The following is a 19,479-nucleotide window of genomic DNA, read 5'->3' as shown; positions in this document are numbered from 1 at the left end:
ATGCTTGGAGGCCGTCGTTCCGATCTCTGAGGCTTGTTCTGCAAGGCGGCCCGATGGAGATGACGCACCGCCGATCCCCGACCGACGAGGTCGCGGGATCGAATCTCGGCCACGGCGGCCGCATTTCGATGGGGGCAAAATGTGAAAACACCTGTGTGCTTAGATTTAGGTGCACGTTAAAGAACCCCAGGTGGTCGAAATTTCCGCAGTCCTCCACTACGGCGTGCCTCATAATCAGAAAGTGGTTTTGGCACGTAAAACCCCATAATTTAATTTTTTAATGAAGGAATACTGAGAAAATAAATGGAAACTTCTGTGGACGCAGATGGTTTAACAGTTGAAAAACATGCGGCTGCTTGCAAACACACCTTTCAAATTGCGCGCCGCATGACTGAGAGTGACCATGAACGTAGAGCAGCATCATATTTCGTGTAATGTTTGAGTGCGTTAAGGTCATATTGCACCCCATGCACTGTATGTTGTTTTAAGTGCAAGGGAAAGCTTGCGAGGGCAAGATGAGAAGGATGCTGACTTGATGTGTGCCATGTTCCTGTGCAAGCAGGGCGAAAGAGGAGGAGGGGAGCAAGCTCGTGATAATTCGATCAAGCATGCGTGAAAGTGGAGGGGTGGGGAGAGGTAGGGGGAACATTGGTGCTCATCTACTTTTCCAGCATTGCCGTGACTGGGCATGACTATCATTGTGGCCGAGTGCATACGCAGCATGAATGCCCTATTTTAGAACTAATCTGCCACGTGTGCTGTGCGAAGACTGGGTAAGATGAAGTGGCATGGCATCGTGTGCTGTCTTCCCATGTGTTTAGTGGTGGAGGTTGCGTAATCACAAGTTTCGGAGACACATTGAAGTAAGAGGTAGGCAAAGCCATTTGTTCCCCATTCAGCTGCTTTAATGATAGCGTCATCCCACTGTGGATGACAGTATCAGCCGCAAGGGCAGAGTGGATTATTAAAGCGTGGCTGGCTTCACTGCTTACCAGTGATGTGAAGATATCGACAGGGCACAAAACCATATTTTTCATTGCTGACTCTCTAATTTGACAAAATGATAATGTTTTTTCATTCAAGTTTGCTTTTTCCGACTGCCCGATAATTTGGAAAATCTTGTGGTCCCTTCCATCTAAGAAAAATCCATCGGTGACTGTACTTATGTACATAAAAGATCAAATTTCAATACTATAACGAAGCAAACTACCAATTCTACCGACTTCGTTATATAGAGGTTTAACTGTACATGACTTTGACTGGGAGGAGAGGATATTCCACTAATTTAAAGCTGGTGCAAAAGCTTCCCATGTTTCCTTGTTGGTTCATTGAGTTTGGGTTAGAGCTTTGTTGACGTGAAGCTGACACGGTACAAATGTGGACAGGACGGTAATGTATGGACCGAACCATGTAGGTGAAAATGCACAAATTGCAGCACCTGTGGAACATACAAGGTCTGTTACCGTATTTACTTGCATAATGAACGCACTCATGCAGTGGACACACACACACATTTTTCCAATCAAAAGTGCATTTCTTCTTTTCATTGCATAATTATTGAACCCGAACCTGAAGTCGAGTAGGAGACACACGGTTGTCCCGTGTCGCCTTCCTTCGTCCGTTGTTTTATTTGGCGACTTCGTTGTAATCATGTATAACAAACTCTCCCACCAGCATGTGCTCAATGTCTCTCAGTTGCCCTAGTAAGTTCTCAGGTTCAAATTCAAATGTGAAGGCCACGTTTTCCAGGAAATTGAATACATGATTACCGAGGACAACACGATAGTCAGCTCTGACCTTGGTGGTGACGTCAGGATTTGGGACTCCAATACAGGAGAGTGCATCAACATCCTCAATAGAAGAAGGTGGGTTGGTGAAACTGTCCTCTTCTGTTGTGCTACCTTGTTCGACGGATATTTGAGCAATGTCACAAGTTGTCAGATCATAACCAAAATTGCTGTTCATCATCGGAGCACAGCTGCGTAGCTATGGAAAAGAGTTGCATGGCTTTCTTATGGGGCCCTGAAACACTTGTTGAACATAGTAAGAAATTGTTGCTGATCTGTAAATGAGGCACCAGTGAACGTGTGAGCCAAACTATAATTGCACTGCATCAATTGCAAAGAATTGTTTCATTTTTACTCGATGCGAAGCTGTTGAGGATGAAGAGCACGGGCTACATGGTGATGGACAGCCAATCTGTTGGCGACCAGCTCACTGGCGAGAAAATAATTGTGATGTGCGCATGATAGTGAAAAATGTCTCAGATGAAGGCGCACTCCATGGCCGTGCTACAAACTTCGCCGCTGTGGGAGCCAATCAGTCAAGATGAGGAGAATTGCAACTTCCACACTGCTTTTGTGTAAACTAGTAATGGGATTTGCTCATTCATTCAGTAAATAAAAGCGTGTCGACGTAGTAGGCATTTGTTTATTGTTTTCTTGATACCCTCTATAATTCGACATTCAGTTAATTTGCTCATTCTTATTGGTCCTATGAAATCCAAATTAATGAGGTTTTACTGTAATACTGATACCAGTCTGTAATTAGTTAGACAAGTGTTTTCAGGGCCCCTTTAAGTCCCCATAGGTGAAGAAGTGTTGCATGCTGTAGGGATGATATAGTGGCACTCTTCGTATTGGCGAGCCGTCACACCTAGTAGTTGCTGCAAGCTTTTAATAATTTCTTAGTGCTGTTGCACACACCTATTGAACATTGCTAGCAAGGTTCAGAAACCTTTTCTGTAAGCTGCATGTGTTTTTTTTCTGTCTGGCAACAAGAACTTGTAGGTGACTATGCTATAAGGAAAAGTTGAAATTTCATTTAGATGTTCTTATGTGCTCTTCATTCTCTGTGCTTTGCAGAAGCAGACTGAGAAGACCAAAACAAGAGAACTATACCCTGCTGCGTGCTAGTGGCAGCTTCTCTTCAGATTCTACTTACGGTTCGTCACCTACAGATTCCTGCGATTTCGGCCTCAGCAGCCAGATTGGCAAGGACCATCCACCTGAATTTTTCGTGGGACAGAGCAGCCCAGCTGGCCTCTCCCCTGGTGTTGCACCCGAGGATATTCGCAGCAAGGGATACGACTTCTCGAGGCAAGTGACGGCAGGGCATGCGTGTGCTGCACGTACTGCCAATTACACCGTCCCTATTTTTGCAACGTTCCTGGCCTGGTGCAAAATCCACCTGAAATATGAGATTATTTACCCATCGAACTGGCTCCCATCGTCTCCTGGGACTGTATTAATAGCTGCTGATTCAACTCAAGTGTGGGATAATCACTAAACTGCAAGTCTGCAATACTAACAGTAAAAAAATAGATAGCTGCACTGGAACCCTTAGAGTGATCTTATATGGAGCAACAAAGGGCCAACACTGTCTCCGAATAGTGTGTTACTGTCAGTTCTGTCTTGCTTAACCCTTTCAGGGCCGAATTATTTTGAAAAAAACTTTCCCAGGTGGTCAAATTACTTTATTGCGGATCTTGAATGTACAAAATGTATGAAGTTGGGAATAAATACTAAAAAATAATTAGGAACAGTATTTTGGTGTCGGCATCACTCAGAACTGCAAAATGTTCAATAGTATTTCTGAGCGTGGTACTCCTTGAAACACGGGTCTACACACAGCGCCTTATTGCAGTCTGCACACCTAAAATGCGTGTCTGTTCTCTTGAAGCGAGGAGTTGTGTTGGCACACACATGACATCTCTGCCTGCGGCTGCCTTGGGCAGAGGACTGATGCACCCTCTTACGTAAGCGCATTGCCGCAGAGAGCGAGAATACCTCGTGAGCGGTGGTGATAAACAAGCTAAGAGCAGTGCCAATCAAGATGGAAATCAACTTCCGCCGCCCCTGCGAGAGCGTGCCGACAAAGAGAAAAACCACGTTTTGTGCGCCGCCGTTGCGATCACGCGGCGGAACCGAAACCGCGAAAGCGCGTTGCCACTGAGAGTGAGAATACCTCGCGAACGGCGCTGATAAGCAAGCTAAGAGCAGCACCAATCAAGATAGAAATCAACTTTCACCGCCCTGCAAGAGAGTGCCGACAAAGAAAATGACGTTTCGCGCGCCTCCGTTGCGATCACGCGGCAAAGGGGCGTTGCCGCCGTCTGAGCGACGCGCTGAAGGTAGCAATCAGTTCTGTTTATCTCCCCAAGAAGGTAGCACTAATTTCAAACGCTTCTTGTAAGTGCTAAGAGGTGGCAGCACCTCTCGGTGAGCACGCATCGTCATTATGGTGTGAAATTTCAAACGGAGGGTCGGAACCGTACCCATACGGCAAAAACCTTGCGGGACAAAACCGCCGCCGTACATGTACGGCAAAAACCTTCAAAGGGTTAACCAACAAAAGTTGTTGAGGTGCACATTTGTGTTATGTAGCTATCACTTATTGTTGGTTCAGTATGCAAGACTGCTACAGCGTGGATGTCATATGTAGGAATTAGTAGCTGACAATAAACTCTTTTCACTGTGCCTGTGGTTGCAGGTTTGTTACACCATACTTGCAAATGCCTTCATCACCCCGAGAAGCTGAGGACCGGGAGTTAGCCATGCATCAAGTAAAGGAGTCGCTGGGTGCCGGTGAAGAACCATCTCTGGTGACGTCAGCTGGTTGTGATGTGCCAGGCATTGGGTCCAACTACACAGCAGCAGCCAATGTGGAGTTCCAGCCCATCTGGTGCATGGGCTGCTACAGCCACTGGCTTGTCGTCGGGTGCCAGAATGGCCGCATTGAGGTCAGAGCATTGGTTATGCATGCCCCTTTGCTAGTTTCAAACATTTGGGTTGAGTTCACATTATTATTTGACATAATATGGCTGGTATCTCGAAGTGTGGATTTAAACCTATGGTTGTGCTGGTTGCAAAGTAAAGTAGAAACCTTATAACGATCCCAGATATAATGAATTATTGGTTACAGTAACCACATTTTACTGCATTTACAATTTTTCGACCCTGCTTAGCGTCCAGATATAACGACGATCTTCAAAAGTGCCGTACTGTTACAACGAACATGTCAAACCCAGTCACGGTAAATGGAGGACCCTAGTGAAGTTCCTAAGTACGGAAGCACAGCCAAACTCGGCGCATGTCAGCGCACATCCCGCTCCAGTCCAACTGCAATAAATATATGACCACTGAGATGAACGAGTTCCGTGCGTGAATTTCTAAAGCTGTGAAGAAAGTCAGTTACTTTCAAGCATGCTATTGTCACCATGCTTTCAGGGCATGTCTCCAGCTTGCTTCAGGATGAGGCAGTACAGCTACGGCGACCTCCAAAATAGCACTGGCATGTGGACTAATGCTCTTTCAGAGGACGTGGCAGCGGTACACTCTCCACAGTTCTCTGTACGCCACCACGTGCAATCTCAGAGGCCATGGTGGCAGTACTCTTGTTTTCACGCAGTTCCTCTTGCGACATCATGTGCAAGCACTACGCCTATTTGGACAAACAGCTGCTCAAGTGTAGCTATCTTATCGCTGCTGTCGATATTCGTGCGGCCCGAGTCGATGTGAATGCTTCACGACACACCGCTGCCACATAAAGTTGCTAGGAGTCTGTGGTTACTGCACTGTTATTGGGAGATCGCTACTTGTTGTTGCTTTGTTTATGTAGTTGTTGATGAAGGTTCGGGACGGCACTATACCTTTAGAACTTCGTATCCTTTCTGCTGAAGCGACATAGAAATCGTAACTTCACTGCTCTCAGTGCGCGTGTGGCTGATATGCTGCAGCTGCAGTGGCAAGTCTTTTGCAAAGTGGTGGCATGCCTCAATAGTTTCCACTTCCATCCAACTAGTACGCTTCGCTATCGTATGCAGAATCCACTCATGTGCAATCGATATAGTAAAATATACCACAAGCTCTTGAAAAAAAAGAAATGCCGGCAGCTATGCTCGTAGTTTCAAAATGCCAGGTGATAGGAACAGGTCTGATGTCATACCGAAAGGGCTATGACGCTGCGTTTCGCTCTTTAGATGTCGTTTTTAATGGAAACTTTCAGCTAGATGTGGGAAAGTGCTGGGAACAAAAGGGAAGACACTGAAAATGTTATTTTTGAACTAAAGTTCAAGAATAACATTTTCGTAACTGCCGACGCCACCTTCAGTGTGCATCAGTCGTTCCTTCAGAGGAACGACTGATACTGCGACCACTTTTGGTGGAACTATAGATTTCATTATAAACAGGTTCAACTGTAGTGGTACTTTCACACATATTATTTGCATAGCAACGTCACGAGCCTCACCTTCCTTTTTTTTTTCATTTTTGTTGCACGGCACACTTCCGTTGATGATCTCGCGTGTGAGCGGTGATGTTTTTCTCATTTTGCGCAGCACCCAATTTTTTGTGCTGTGCACGAGAACACTTGACTGGGGGTATGATAAGTTAGTGCCGCACAAAAGCACTTCAAAGGGCACTCAAGCCTTGCTAAAGGCTAGAGTTACAGTTTCTGTGCTTTCACATCATGTAGGCTTATTTTGTTGTCTCTTTTTCTTTTCAATAGCTCTGGCACATGCCCACAGGTCGCCTGTGTGGCGTGTACACAGACAACACTGATGGAGTAACTGCGGTTACAGTCTCTGGTCACAGGCAAGATGGCTTTTACTTTCTCATATCTTTCCTTTATGCTCACAATTTGTAAGGTTAAGTTTTATGCAAGAATGTTGCCTAAAGATGATAACAGCTTGGTCACTAACCTATTCCTTAAATTTTTTAGTGAGAAAGTGCCACTATTGTCATTAAGCGCATGTTGTTTATTAGCCAGTATGAAATATGTAATTTTTGTGAGGGCACTGGCTCAGCACACAAGAGAACTTGTTGTCTTTACTTTTTGCTTAGGGCATCTGAAGTTTTTCATGTTTATATGTAGCCTAGCATGACCGTAATGTGGAATTGTTTGTTGAAATCTTTCGTTGGCAATAGTGTGAATAGGACCGCTCCACTCTACTGAGAAGCATTATGCTCGGAAGTTTGCATTCAAATTTGGTAGGTGAGGCTTCAGATTTATAGGTTGCATTTGATAGGCCTCATGAAACCCTGAAAGCTGTTGGAAGTGTACAAGGCTTTCATGAAACCTAGTCTGGAAGCCACTGGGCTGTGTCATCATAAAAAGCAGTTTGTTTCTGTAGGAAATGTGTTTGCTAACCATATGTCCTCCATTCCTTGGTTCTGACCAAGCAAATTGTGGTTTACATTTGCAGAATCATTACGTCAAGAATAAGTGGCATTTTGGAGTGCTGGCACCTTGAAATGCATTGTGACCGGCGATCATCTGATGTGGGAGGGGGTAAGAATTGTTTTATTTTAATTGCCTTGTAAAATGTGATACACCAATTCAAAAGCAGTTTTGTAGCATGCCTTACTGAAGTTGGTAGTTATGGGTTGTTTGAATTGACTCATGTGCATCACTAGTCTGGCAAACACCAGACATGCCAGTGTGGTATTAGAAATTTCGCATACTGTTTCAATTGTACAGCTTTAAATCAACGTATATTCATTTAAAGAATTTGATATTCAATTTCGTCAAACTTGTGGGATTTCTATGTTTATTATTGTTTGCCTGCTACAGAAAAAGATTTGATGTAAATGGCTCGAATGCTGTTCAAAGTGCCTACCGTAAGACAGCCAAGAACTGTGGCGACTATATTCACTTTTGCTTAACTAACACAGCAAACTGGACGAGTTGGTGACTGAACGTATTCCTAGGGGTGGGAAGCGTAATCCGGACGGAAGACAAGAGTGCAAGATACGAGCACACACTAACTGGCTTATTTTTTCAAACAAACGATTCCTTTTTCAAACATGCGCTCGTATTGTAGACTTCCTTTTGTCTTTCATTCAGGTTGCGCTGCCCACCCCTAGGAATAAGTTCACTGTTGCTTGTTTACAAACTGCCAATTTGCACAAACTTGCACATATTCAATTTATTGTACATTTATTGAGCAGCTTTCTATGCATTGAATAAAATAAATAAGAGTTTCTATTTCTACACTCTCTGTGTTACTTTTTCAACATTTGGAAGATGCAGGAAAGCGTTAAAATTTGGTCTGGTGTTCGTAGCTAGTATTTCTTCTAACACCACTACAACAGATGAGTGAAAATTGGCACCATCTTTTGGAATTGAGGGCACTTGTGTGGAAGCATCTGGGTAATCTCTCTCTTCACTTGTCACAAAAGCATGCAAGATGTCACATTTCTTTAGAGGCTCCTCTCTGTCAGCACAGGTTCCAGAAAGCTGGTTCCAGAAACAGTTCCAGAAAACTAAACAAATTTAGTGTTTTATGCAGATGGTTAATTTTACACATAGGGAGTGTTCTCAACACAAATGGGGAAATTAGATTGTGGGACCAACTTAGCTTTGGAATTCTGCATCATGACTCTTTAAGGACAACTCATAGAATTCTGTGTCAGTGAACACATTTGTTTTCCTTGCAGTTTGGGAGAGTGGAGAGGTGCAAGCTAAGCTGGTGTGGGTGAACAGCGTGCGTGCCCACACTCAACCCATTTCAGTTGTCTGTGTTGAAGGGGGACAGATAGTCACCGGCAGCCTGGATCGCCTGCTTAAGGTGGGCAGTTTTTGAGCATCTCTTTTATCTTTACAGCATGCCTAGTCGTGTGTGTATACGTTGTTTTTTATCCTTTGAGGATGGAATGTTTATTTCCAGCATCTGTTAGAGCAAAGCTCTCTTTGGCTTTTCTCCCCACTTTTCGGGTGCTGGCTGCCGCTGTCGTGCCAGTTATACAATGTGAGCCACTGGTTGTATGCCACTGGCTGTGTGTTGGGTACTGGCTGTTTCCAGCTGTTGCCATGCACAATTGCCGTCCCAGGTTTAGTGCAGACCAGCATGGACATGGTGCAGAGCAGTTCAGCCAGGGCCAGCAGATGATTATGCAAATGCCGACATGATCTCCTACACAAACAAGCTTTTGTCTCACGTTGTCACCGTCATTCATTCGGCGTCCGGGTATAGTGCAGACCAGACACTGCATATAGTCTGTCGTCGTCACTCTGTCATCATTTCTTTGTCGGCTTTCGTTCGTTACATGCCGTCTTCGTCCCTTTGTCGTCGTCATGCCATTTTCATTTTGCCATCTTCACATCGTCGTGCAGTCGCCCCCTTGTAAGCATGCAGTCAACACGGCGTCAATGTTGTGCTCCTGTCATAATTCTATCGTGTTTATGCCGTAGTTCTCAGGCCTTTGTGGTTACATTGACATTGTTCCACCACCATCACTGTTGTCGTCACTCTAGCCTCATCACTCCCATCATGGTTCCGTCATCATCGTTCTGTCATCGTCAATTTATCATCATCACTCACTCTGTTGTTGTCATTCAAAGATCATTGTTCCGTTGGCTCGTCACTCCTTCATCATCATTTCTTCTTCTTATGCAGTCGTGGCACCTTTGTAATCATGTAGTCATCAGCATGCCGTCATTATCATGCAGCTGTGGTCACTTCATTGTCTCTTGCTGAGTTTTTCAGGCTGTTGTGGTTCCATTAGGATCATACCATATTCATTACAGTATTGCTATTCCGTTGCTGTCATTACCCACTACCCATTATCCAAGGCACGAAGTTAAGAAGTTGGCAACAGAGACAGACACGAGAAGTTGCCAACCCTGTGGTGGGTGGGTTCACTTAAAGTGTTTATCTGTCACCTTTAGAGGCCACGTCTGCATTTAACCATCTGCATCGTTATGTTACACTTGCCTGACCGCATTATGTTTGATTAAGCATTGCATTACCTTTGCGACATTACCATTTTATTTGCATAAGTTAACCCTCCATCTACATCATTTTGTGTGAGAATTCCAGTCATTAGCATTACTTTTGCATAACATTTGCTTTACCATTCATGTAAACATCACAAAAACTTCACTTAACATAGATTCCCACTTAAGCGTGGGATCTGCCAATTTCTTATATTTTTTAAATTTGTTGGCCTTAATTATGTGAAACAGCCTACAGACCAAAATTTCTAGCACTTCTTGGGGGCAGCCACTTTTTGCCGGAGACTGTGGGAACTGACAGGAAGAAGCAAAGAATGGCTGCAGTTCGTTCTTATCGCATTCTCGCCATGGCTTCGTCGTTAGCTACCTCACCAAATTGGCAGTCCAGTGCGGGCTGTGCTGACAGCTGGCAACTGCGGTCAAGATCGCTAGCTCGAAAGTGGTGTGTGAGAGTAACAGAATATGATCTATAGAAAACATTCCAGCAAACATTTTGGCTTTTGGTATGCATGCAAATTGAAGTTAAATGTCGTCTCTAAAGACGTTCATTTTATTTTTGCCTTCATATATATTGATAGCAATGACAATGTTGATTTGTCTATATTTATGAGTCTGCTTTTTGTGCATGTTTCGTGCAGGTGTTTCGCTGTGACACAGCCATGTGTGTGTACACACTCCATGGTCATTCTGGAGGCATTTCGGCCATCCACGTCGAAAAGGTGAAGTTTTCTTCATACAAAGTTTAGTCTTTCCTTTGTGCTTCCACATCGCCAAATGAACTGAAATACAGCAGTTCATTTTTTAAATGTTTGCAATGCTACGTGTCACAAAATTAATAACCATCCAATAGTACATGCATGAGTGCTACGATGTGGAGACCAGCAATGCTTTGACACTTTCCATGTCGATGATAACCCTAGCTTATCAATTCATTTTTTGCCAAAATATGTGTGCAAGCAGAGTTTATAAAAAAAACTTTTTTTTCCCTGTTTTTATTTTGTCTAGATGTTGACTGCACATATCTGGCTCTAGATTTGTTGAAACAGGCATTATGTAATATTATGCATAACATGCAACATTATATAACATGCAACCAAGTTTGTAATTGGCATTTGAGCAGTAAACATAAGCTTTTTAGCATGATTGTTGTGTGCCCTGCTGATTTTCAGCTGGTGGTGGTGGTGGTGATAAACTTTATTGAAAGGGGGAAGGGTAAAGAGGGACGTGGCTGAGCGTTAGGGCTCAAGTAAGGCCCTGGGCCTGCTTGGCCTTTTTCGCCCAGTCCACCAGTTCCAATTGTCGGTCGACGTCCCCGGAACTGAGCCAGGCTGTCCAGTCAGTCTCGCTGCTGACGGGGGGATGAGAGAACGGGAGCGAGGTGCATTCCCACATTATGTGTGTGAGTGTTCCTGTTTCTGAACAGAGCCTACATTTGTCGCTTTCCCTGCCCCCTGTGATTTTGTTAATGTATTTTGGGTGTGGGTATGTATTTGTCTGAAGTCGCCGAAACGCGACCGCTCGCGTTTTGTCGAGTTGCTTGGCCGGTGGTGGGAGCGCGCGACGCCTCAAGCGATACCGATGGGCTATTTCATAATAAGTCTCGCAGGGTTCCTCGTGTGTCTCCTCCTCATTCACGCCGTTTGCATCCGCGGACGAGGCTCGGCGCGCGAGATCTTGAGCCAAACTGTGAGCCGACGCATTGCCGGGCACAGCCGCGTGAGCGGGGGTCCACACGAGGGTTTTCAAGCCGCTTAGGGGGCGTCGTGTGAGGACATGGTACGCCTGTTTGCAAATTCTACCACGGACGAAATTGCCGATGGCCTGCTTGCTGTCGCTGATGACGATATTTGCGTCCGCATGCATGGCCATGGCAATCGCGGTTTCCTCCGCTTCCACCACTCGGCCAGCCGTGATTGTTGTATGTTCTAGCAGTCCTCCGTTGTGATCAGCTACCACCGCAGTCATGAGGTCGCCGCGAGGGTGTCTGGCTGCGTCTGTGTAGACCACTCCATCTTGCGAGCCATAGCGTCGCCAAATGGCTTCACTACGGGCCTGCCGACGGCCCTGATGGAACTCGGGGTCCATGTTGCGGGGTAGAGGTGGGGCATAAATATGCCCCCTGACCTTTCGCGGAATCGTAACGTACTCTGTAATTTCGGGGATAGCCTCGAGACTGAGCTTCCGGAGGACTGTGCGGCCAGCCGGGGTTAGCGAGAGACTTAGGCTGTGTGGTGAGCGTCCAAGAGCTCCTCGATCGTGTTATGCATGCCTAAGGCCTCTAGCCTTGCGGTGGCCGCGTGGTCCGGAGGGCCCAAGGCTGCCTTTGTGCTTTGTCGGATCATGGTGTTTAATTTGGCTAAATCTGTGACTGCGAGTTTGACATATGGTGTCGAGTACATGGTTCTGCTGGTTATGTATGCCTGCACAAGTCGAAGCAGATCGCCCTCGCCCATGCCGTGGTGCCGATTAGCCACCTGGCGAATGAGCTTTAGTGTGTAGTTGGTCGCCCTCTGGAGTTTCTTTAACATGAGCCCGCAGCGCAGCGTGTTCTGAAAGTCTAGCCCCAATATTTTGATACTGGGGTGCTCCGGGATGGTAAGTTCTCCTACTTTAAGCTCAAGGAAGCGCCTTCTCCATGGTAATCCCCTGACACAGATAGAGAATGATCATGATTTTCTTTTTTTGCAACATTTTCACAGGGCTGAATAACATAAGCAAGCCCCGGTGTGATAATCAGTGCATGTGCCTGTTGTTGTTGAACCTGTGACAGCCTGCTTTGCCTGCCTTACTTAATTGTTATTGGTGTGTGTTGGTGTTATGCTGCTAAAGAGCATTACATGTATAATGTGAATCTGGAAATTCAATGCACACTACACAATGAAAGATAGAACTTGAAACGAATGTGTTCATGGCCTATGGGAGCAAGAAACATTTTCCACTTCAACATAGCACTTTGAATGCAGCCAACCCTTGCAGCGTAATCGCTGCAGTGTTGGTGGAACTTCGGCCAGACTCGCTCGAGTGCAACACGTGACTGCTTTGTGCACTGCAATGAAACTGAACCTGTTAGCTTTGTAGAGTAAATGTGTTAGTCCAAATGAGCTGAAGTGGTAAGGTGCGGTCTTGTGCTGCCATCACCTGCCATAGTCGCCGACAAGCAGAGGCATTCTGCTGTCAACCACTAGGTCGCCGAGTTGATTTGTTGCCCTGGTGGCCTTATTTCACTGGAAGTGGCACGCTAAAATGCTCATGTACTGTACTTGAATAGTGGCTATATGCTAGGTGCTAGGATGCATACCATGCCACTGGACGAGTTCTTAGACCCACATTTAGGTGCTCATTTTTTTTCAGGTGCTTCGTATCTGTGTTATTCTGTACAGTACTGCGCGTTGATTTCATGTGTGTACAAGTGCGACAATTCTTTATCTTTTTCTGTACATGCGTTCCACTTTGGCTATAGCTTCAAATGGGGCTGCATTATGTGTGAATAAAAATAATAATAAAATAAAACTTGAGTGGTGAAAAACAAACCTACAGCACTCTACTGTAACATTCATCGCCGTGCAGAGCACAACTGTGTCATGTCAATCTATCGGAACATTAAAGGGACACTGAATAGAAGAATAACCTCGTCTTTATTATTAAATTACCATTCTACAATATAAAAAAAGGCCAGTCCTGCAGAAGAAGAGCCTTGGTAAGACAGAATGATGCAGAGGATGAGTGGCGGCACCACCTTGAAGTTGCCTCACCAGCTTGCCATAATGTCACCGGTTTTTACGGCACCTGCTCGATCCTAGTTAACGTTTCATTGATATAGATGGGCTACTACATTGCAATAAAGCCAACTGAACTCGGAAAGTTCTTAGAACATTTACCGACCCATGACAGTCCAATTGCAAGAAAATACTTTGAAATTGTAACATCACACTGATGTACTCGTTCTAGGGTTCTGGCACAAAATTTTAGAAAATTTAACTTTTACCTTGATTTTTTCTTATAACAATGAACTTATTACCGCAGAATTAACAATTATTTCGTTTTGAAAGAATACTTTATCTGCCTGAACTGATTGAGTGTTTCCCTTTAGTGTCTGTAAGAAATTAAGTTAGTCCTATGAAGAAACATTGGGTCCTGCGACACTCCTTGTTCGACCAGTGTTTATTGCTTCAAACCTCCATCTTCCTGTGAACTTCTGTTTGAATCTTTAGAATAGCAGGTTGTTTCATGTTGCATGGAATTTCTTGCATTGTTTCGTATGCAGCCAGGTGCTTCAACAGCAGTGAGTGGCTGCCAGGACGGCCTGGTGTGCGTGTGGGACCTGATGACTGGCACGTGTGCCTACAGCCTGACAGCACACCGAGGGGCCGTCCTGTCGCTGCGCACCACTGGTCTCTACCTGCTCAGCCTGGGAGTGGACTCGCGCCTCCGCATCTGGGACAAGAGCCAGGGACACCTGCTGCATACCCTCTACCAGGTGAGATACACTGTCTTTGATCAGCCGAGAAGCCCGAGAGGGTTTTTTTTTTTTCTCTTTTCTTTTCTTTAGTGCTGAAACTGTTTGAAACTGAGCATGTCTTAAGACGGTGGAGGACATGTACAGACAAAACCTCTCTTTAACTAACCCCATTTGAAGAAATAACATTTACATAATCAAGTAGGGACACTCAAGAAAAGGAAACAACATTGCATGAAAAAGGAAAAGAGTGTGTGTCTGTGTAGTCCTCAAGTTTCTACTTTTATAGCTCTTGTAATACACTCGCAGGGAATCAGTGTTGAAAGAATGCCCATTAAAGGAGCCCTGCAACACTGTCTAAACATGATTAATATGTGTGCCTGTTTGTTAGACAATGCTGTCATGAACACCTGAACCAAATAATATGCTTGTGTATGCAGCAGAAAGTTCAAAGGACTGCCTGCCCATTCTTTCAGTTTCTCGAAGACTTACCATTTGTCGTGCCTATTGTGACATGCTGATATTTCCAGATCTGGCAACAAAGGAGTGCATCCAGCAGTACCAAAATTGTGAAATCTCGTAAATAATAATGTATGTAAGGGCCCACCATAAGTTGGAGCTAGTTTAGGAAGGACACGGTATCATCGTGGTAAACGAAGAAAGACTAGAGAGAGTCCAGCTGTGGCTTTGCTTGTTTGATCTGGTATTCGCACAGGCGGTTGTGCCATCCAGTGGCAGGAAACATCACTGTGCTGATGTTGTGGCCTCCAAGATACGTGGTGCAGCGAACCCATTTTGGAGCACATACCAATGCCTAAGCTCATCATAACGATGGGTGGAACAACACCTGCCGTGGCGGCATAGTGGCTTTGGCGTTATACTGTTAAGCCCAAGGGTGCAGGATCAAATCCCAGCCACAGTGGCCATATTTTGATGGAGGCGAAATGCGAAAATGCCTATGTACCATGCATTGGGTACATGTTAAAGAATCCCAGCTGGTCAGAATAAATTCGGAATCCCCCACTATGGCGTGCCTCATAACCATATCGTGGTTTTGACACGTAAGACCCTGGAATTAAGTTTTTTTTTTTTATTTGGAAGTGCGTAAGCATCGTTACACATCAGAACAAAAACTGAACTATCTGCACAGTGGGGATGAGTAGAAAGAGAGGAATGCTACAAAAGCTTGATTTCATCCATATGAGGTGCATTCAAAAACTCTTAGTTGGAAAAGATTTGTGAGGTGATTTAGTAGGCTTTTTAGTACAGGCACATTTTACATCATAAAGGAACCCTGCAATACACTTATGAAGGGTGCAGAATATGTTTAGTATCATAGGGCATTTTCTCACTAATCTTATCCAACAGTAAGTTTGGGTGTTCCTTGTACTAAGTAGTTTCAGCAATCAAACACTACAGCTGCAATGTCCTCATGGCCTTGGTTACAGTATAAGCGCCATGCTGCTCGTGCTGCAACATGCTGGCGGACAGTCGGCACAAGCGGCGACCTTAACGAAGACTTTTATCTGAAGAGTACCTACGTTGAATGAAATGGCCAGATCTTCATTCAGAAGAAGGGGACCTCGATGACGAAAGCACTCTTCACCTAGTTGTTATCGAGTCGTCTGTCGCTTCTCACGCACACACAAGCGAACATGAGCACGTCTCACGCGATGGCCGCAGAAACTCATCAAAGCACGTACTAGGTACACTTTTAGTTAGCCAGAACCGAATTTGGTCCTGCCGTGGGCGCTACTACTACTTGATGCAAAACCGGTTCTCACTCGTCACACCTGCCACACTTGCGCTTCGGAGGCGCAAGTGTGGCAGATTGAGGCGCGCATTGAGGCAGATTGAGGCAGAGGCGCATTGTGGCATGATAAATGAGGCTAAAAAACCTTGGGTCACCCGTGAGCATCTGAAAACGATAAAAGGTAATGGGAATTTTGGAGAATTTCGTGCATGGGAGGCATTGTAGCAGAAATTTGAAAGGATAATGTTTCAAAAAAGAAACGTGTATCCTTGGCCGAATGTTACTTCAAGGCTGCTTCTAATTTACGGCATTGGAATTCGCCGCAAGCTGGCGAATCTGTCATCAGCATAGCGACAGTTTGGCAGCGGTGACAGCCAATGCGCACATCGCTTCCTGCAGCACTCAGTGCTGTGTACTGCACCCCCACAAAACAAGGCCGACTATGCTGTGCCCATTTTCATGCCTAGCTTTTATGCGAAGCATATTACGAGGGCTCAACCCAGCTCCTCAGGCGCGGCGGTGACCATGAAATCACGTGACACCGTGACGTCACGACAGAGGAGAAGTGGCTTTGGCTCAACTCTTGCAAGACGGGCTGGGTGGGAATCGAACCAGGGTCTCCGGAGTGTGGGACGGAGACGCTACCACTGAGCCACGAGTACAACGCTTCAAAGCGGTACAAAAGCGCCTCTAGTGAATGCGGTGTTGCCTTAGAAACGCGCTGTTTCTAAGGCGTGCGTCTCTTGCTCAGGCGCACATTTCGTTGCCGCGCCGAACGCTGCTTTGCTCGACGCTCACCGCGTCCAATGCGGGGCGCGTAGTCGCTGCCCTGTAGCCCATTGTCTTACACCCCTTGGCGGGTCGACGGGAACGCTGTCGCGTTCCACTCTTGAAGGCGAAGAAGTAATGCATGAGTTGTTTCTTCGTCTAGCCGAACCAAATATAGCCAAGCAACAGCAGTTCACCAGGCTAAACAGTGGTTCAACAACTAAAATAAAGGCTAGTATGCTTCGCATCCTGGGCTTAACCTTACCTAAGCCACAGCCATTTTTTATGTTAACAAGACCTCAAGATTGCAGCATCAAGTTGCACATCTTGGAAGCCATAGTATCAGTGTGGTGGTATCTTTTTCTTCCGCCAGATGATGCTACTGTCCCATCAGTGATTAGATTCATCAGCTTTGTCTTTGGAACATCAGCCTGCTAGCTCAAGGTGGCCTTTTCCCAGATCCTCAAAAAAATATGGAAACAACAAAAATTTTAACACTAAAGCTACGTGTGGGCGAGCAAAGCAAAGATGGGACACAGCAAGATCGACATGACAACACGCTGTCCTGTTGCTTCTTGCTTTGTCTTGCCTTTTTGCTGTTCACCCACTCATAATTATGCATGAACTAGCCTGAATGTGTACCATTCTAACAGGAAAACATTCGTCATGTCATGTTTCCATATAAGGTTCGAGGCCGTCGCACATATAACTTTGCCACTAACGTGTTGCTTGATGAGTTTGCATCTGTAAGAAAACCAGAGATGCAGCTTACAGTGATTGTATATAGCACTACACATGAACTAATAGGTTTCTTTCTTTTTCTCCTATCACAGGCAAACACACTGTGCAACACAATGGCATTGCTGTCAGAGACCATTGTCATCACAGCTAAAGAAGTAAGTGCAAAAATACAATGCTTGCAGAAACTGGGCTGTACTACAGGCATAAATATATTCTGTCAGCTTGACTCATATTGCCTAAAAAAGCACTAAAGACTCTTCTTACGGTGTTAAAAAAGTGTTTCAGAGCCCCTTTGGGATAATAAATATATAGTGGAGGCTCCTCTAGAGGAGGCGTGGCGACGTGAGCCATCTCGAGGGGCTCAGCACCCACAGTGTGCTGAAAGTGGCTGAAAAATTTCAGACTTGCCATGCGACATCACCAGGTACACGTAGCATCTGCTTAGGTGCTCTTTAAAGGCTACTAACAAAAAAAAAAAAAACTGCAATTACAGTAGAATCTCGTTAACTCTTAAGGGGGGACGCGGCACTTGAAAGACGAAAATCGGCCCGAAAATCGCATTTTCAATCTCTTCATTTTCGCGTTCCCGAGACCTTTCTGCACCGACCTGCAACTTTTGGTTTTAATATTACGCTTATTTTATGAGTTATAAGAGATCAACACTGCGAATGCGCGCACGCGGACCTTTAAATTGAAGTCTAAACTCGCCTATTTCAAGCATCCGTAGCCCGCGAACTACGCGCTCCACCGCCGCTATTTTGGTCTTGTTTGAAAGCTCCTGTTTCTAGCGTTTCATTTTTTTTCTGTAAGCAACCCTGCTCATCACGCGAGAGCGAAAAAACCAACGACAAAATAATGCGCAGCGTGTGCGTCTATTGGTTGGTTGGCGCACGTGACCAAAATGGCAGTCTGTGATTGGCTAGGGAAGCTTGTGTTGCCAACGCTGCCTCTAGTTTTACATACATGCCGCCATTTTGAAAAGTTTTTTCGCTTGCGAACGTGTGTTCTGCCTAACGTGATCGTGCGGTTGACTATGCCAGGCGGTGCGAAGAAGTTCCGATCTCTGCATGCTTTCGGCCGTACACGAAAGAAAGGCAGGGGCAGAAAGGGTGTTGGAGCTGATACTGCGCCGCAGGAGCATGTGAGGAACAATCGGGCCCTGACATCGCCTGACAACGCCGTCGTGACCGAGGACGCTTCCTCCCAAAACGTGCACTGTGTGGACTCCGTCCGTGTAAGCGTGAACGTCGATGTTATCGGTGACAGCGGTGTTCGTGGGATTGCTTCCCCTGACAGCGTGGACTCTGGCCGCGTTATGATAACCACCGATGCTATCGGCAATTGCGCGGTGCGCGAGGACGCTTGCCGTGACAACGAGCCTGATGTCGACTCCAGCCGCGTGAGAGTAGACTCCGATGTTATCAGTGTCGGAGAAGTGCGCGAAGCACGTGCTCGTGAAAAGGCCGCACTTGAGGGGCTTTCGTCGGTACCGGCAACAGCACGGAAGGTTGAGCCTTTCGCAGAGGCGAGCGGTGCAGTGATGGCGTCAGCGTCAGATCAGCCTACCGTTCCTTACATTATAGTGAACCTGAACTCCCTCAACTTGCTCCTTCAAGTTCTACGATGTGAAACGTGCAACGAACCAGCGCAAGTAGTGAGGGGTGATCGCGACTACGGCCTCGCAGTGAAGCTGACTGTTGTGTGCAATAATTGTGGAGACGTCGCGGCCGGATGGAGCTCGCCCCGAGTTGATGGCAAGAAGACGTGCAACCCATTCGACATCAACCTCTTGGCTACGCGGGCGATGATGTCTACTGGAAATGGCCAGACAGCCATGAATGATGTATTTGCGGCAATGGGATTGTCGCACCGTGGGATTCATCACCGGACTTATCAGCACCACTTGAAGAAAACGTTGAAACCTGCTGCCACGCAAGCGGCCGAGGTCGCTATGAGCCAGTGTGCACAGAAAGTGGCCACACTGTATGAGGACCTATGTTTTGGTCATAGAGGTAACATAGCAGTG

General features: G+C 45.8%; 1 protein-coding gene across 5 annotated transcripts in view; it reads left to right on the top strand.

Annotated features, from left to right (window-relative positions):
* Window positions 1-19,479, top strand: part of SCAP (SREBP cleavage activating protein) — an 87,166-nt gene that overhangs the window by 54,604 nt on the left and 13,083 nt on the right. For all 5 annotated transcript variants that reach the window (XM_065446930.1, XM_065446939.1, XM_065446927.1 and 2 more), the window contains exons 19-27: window positions 1,750-1,865; window positions 2,865-3,098; window positions 4,492-4,741; window positions 6,508-6,593; window positions 7,205-7,290; window positions 8,439-8,569; window positions 10,374-10,454; window positions 14,000-14,212; window positions 17,546-17,608. In XM_065446930.1, the coding sequence (XP_065303002.1) occupies window positions 1,750-1,865; window positions 2,865-3,098; window positions 4,492-4,741; window positions 6,508-6,593; window positions 7,205-7,290; window positions 8,439-8,569; window positions 10,374-10,454; window positions 14,000-14,212; window positions 17,546-17,608 (1,260 nt within the window). The remainder of the gene's footprint in view (window positions 1-1,749; window positions 1,866-2,864; window positions 3,099-4,491; window positions 4,742-6,507; window positions 6,594-7,204; window positions 7,291-8,438; window positions 8,570-10,373; window positions 10,455-13,999; window positions 14,213-17,545; window positions 17,609-19,479) is intronic.

The sequence above is a fragment of the Dermacentor albipictus genome, chromosome 1 (genome assembly GCF_038994185.2).
Source record: "Dermacentor albipictus isolate Rhodes 1998 colony chromosome 1, USDA_Dalb.pri_finalv2, whole genome shotgun sequence".
In the NCBI taxonomy this organism is placed as follows: Eukaryota; Metazoa; Arthropoda; class Arachnida; order Ixodida; family Ixodidae; genus Dermacentor; species Dermacentor albipictus.
The sequence above is the reverse complement of the archived record's forward strand: the minus strand, read 5'-3'. Positions and strand labels throughout refer to the sequence as shown.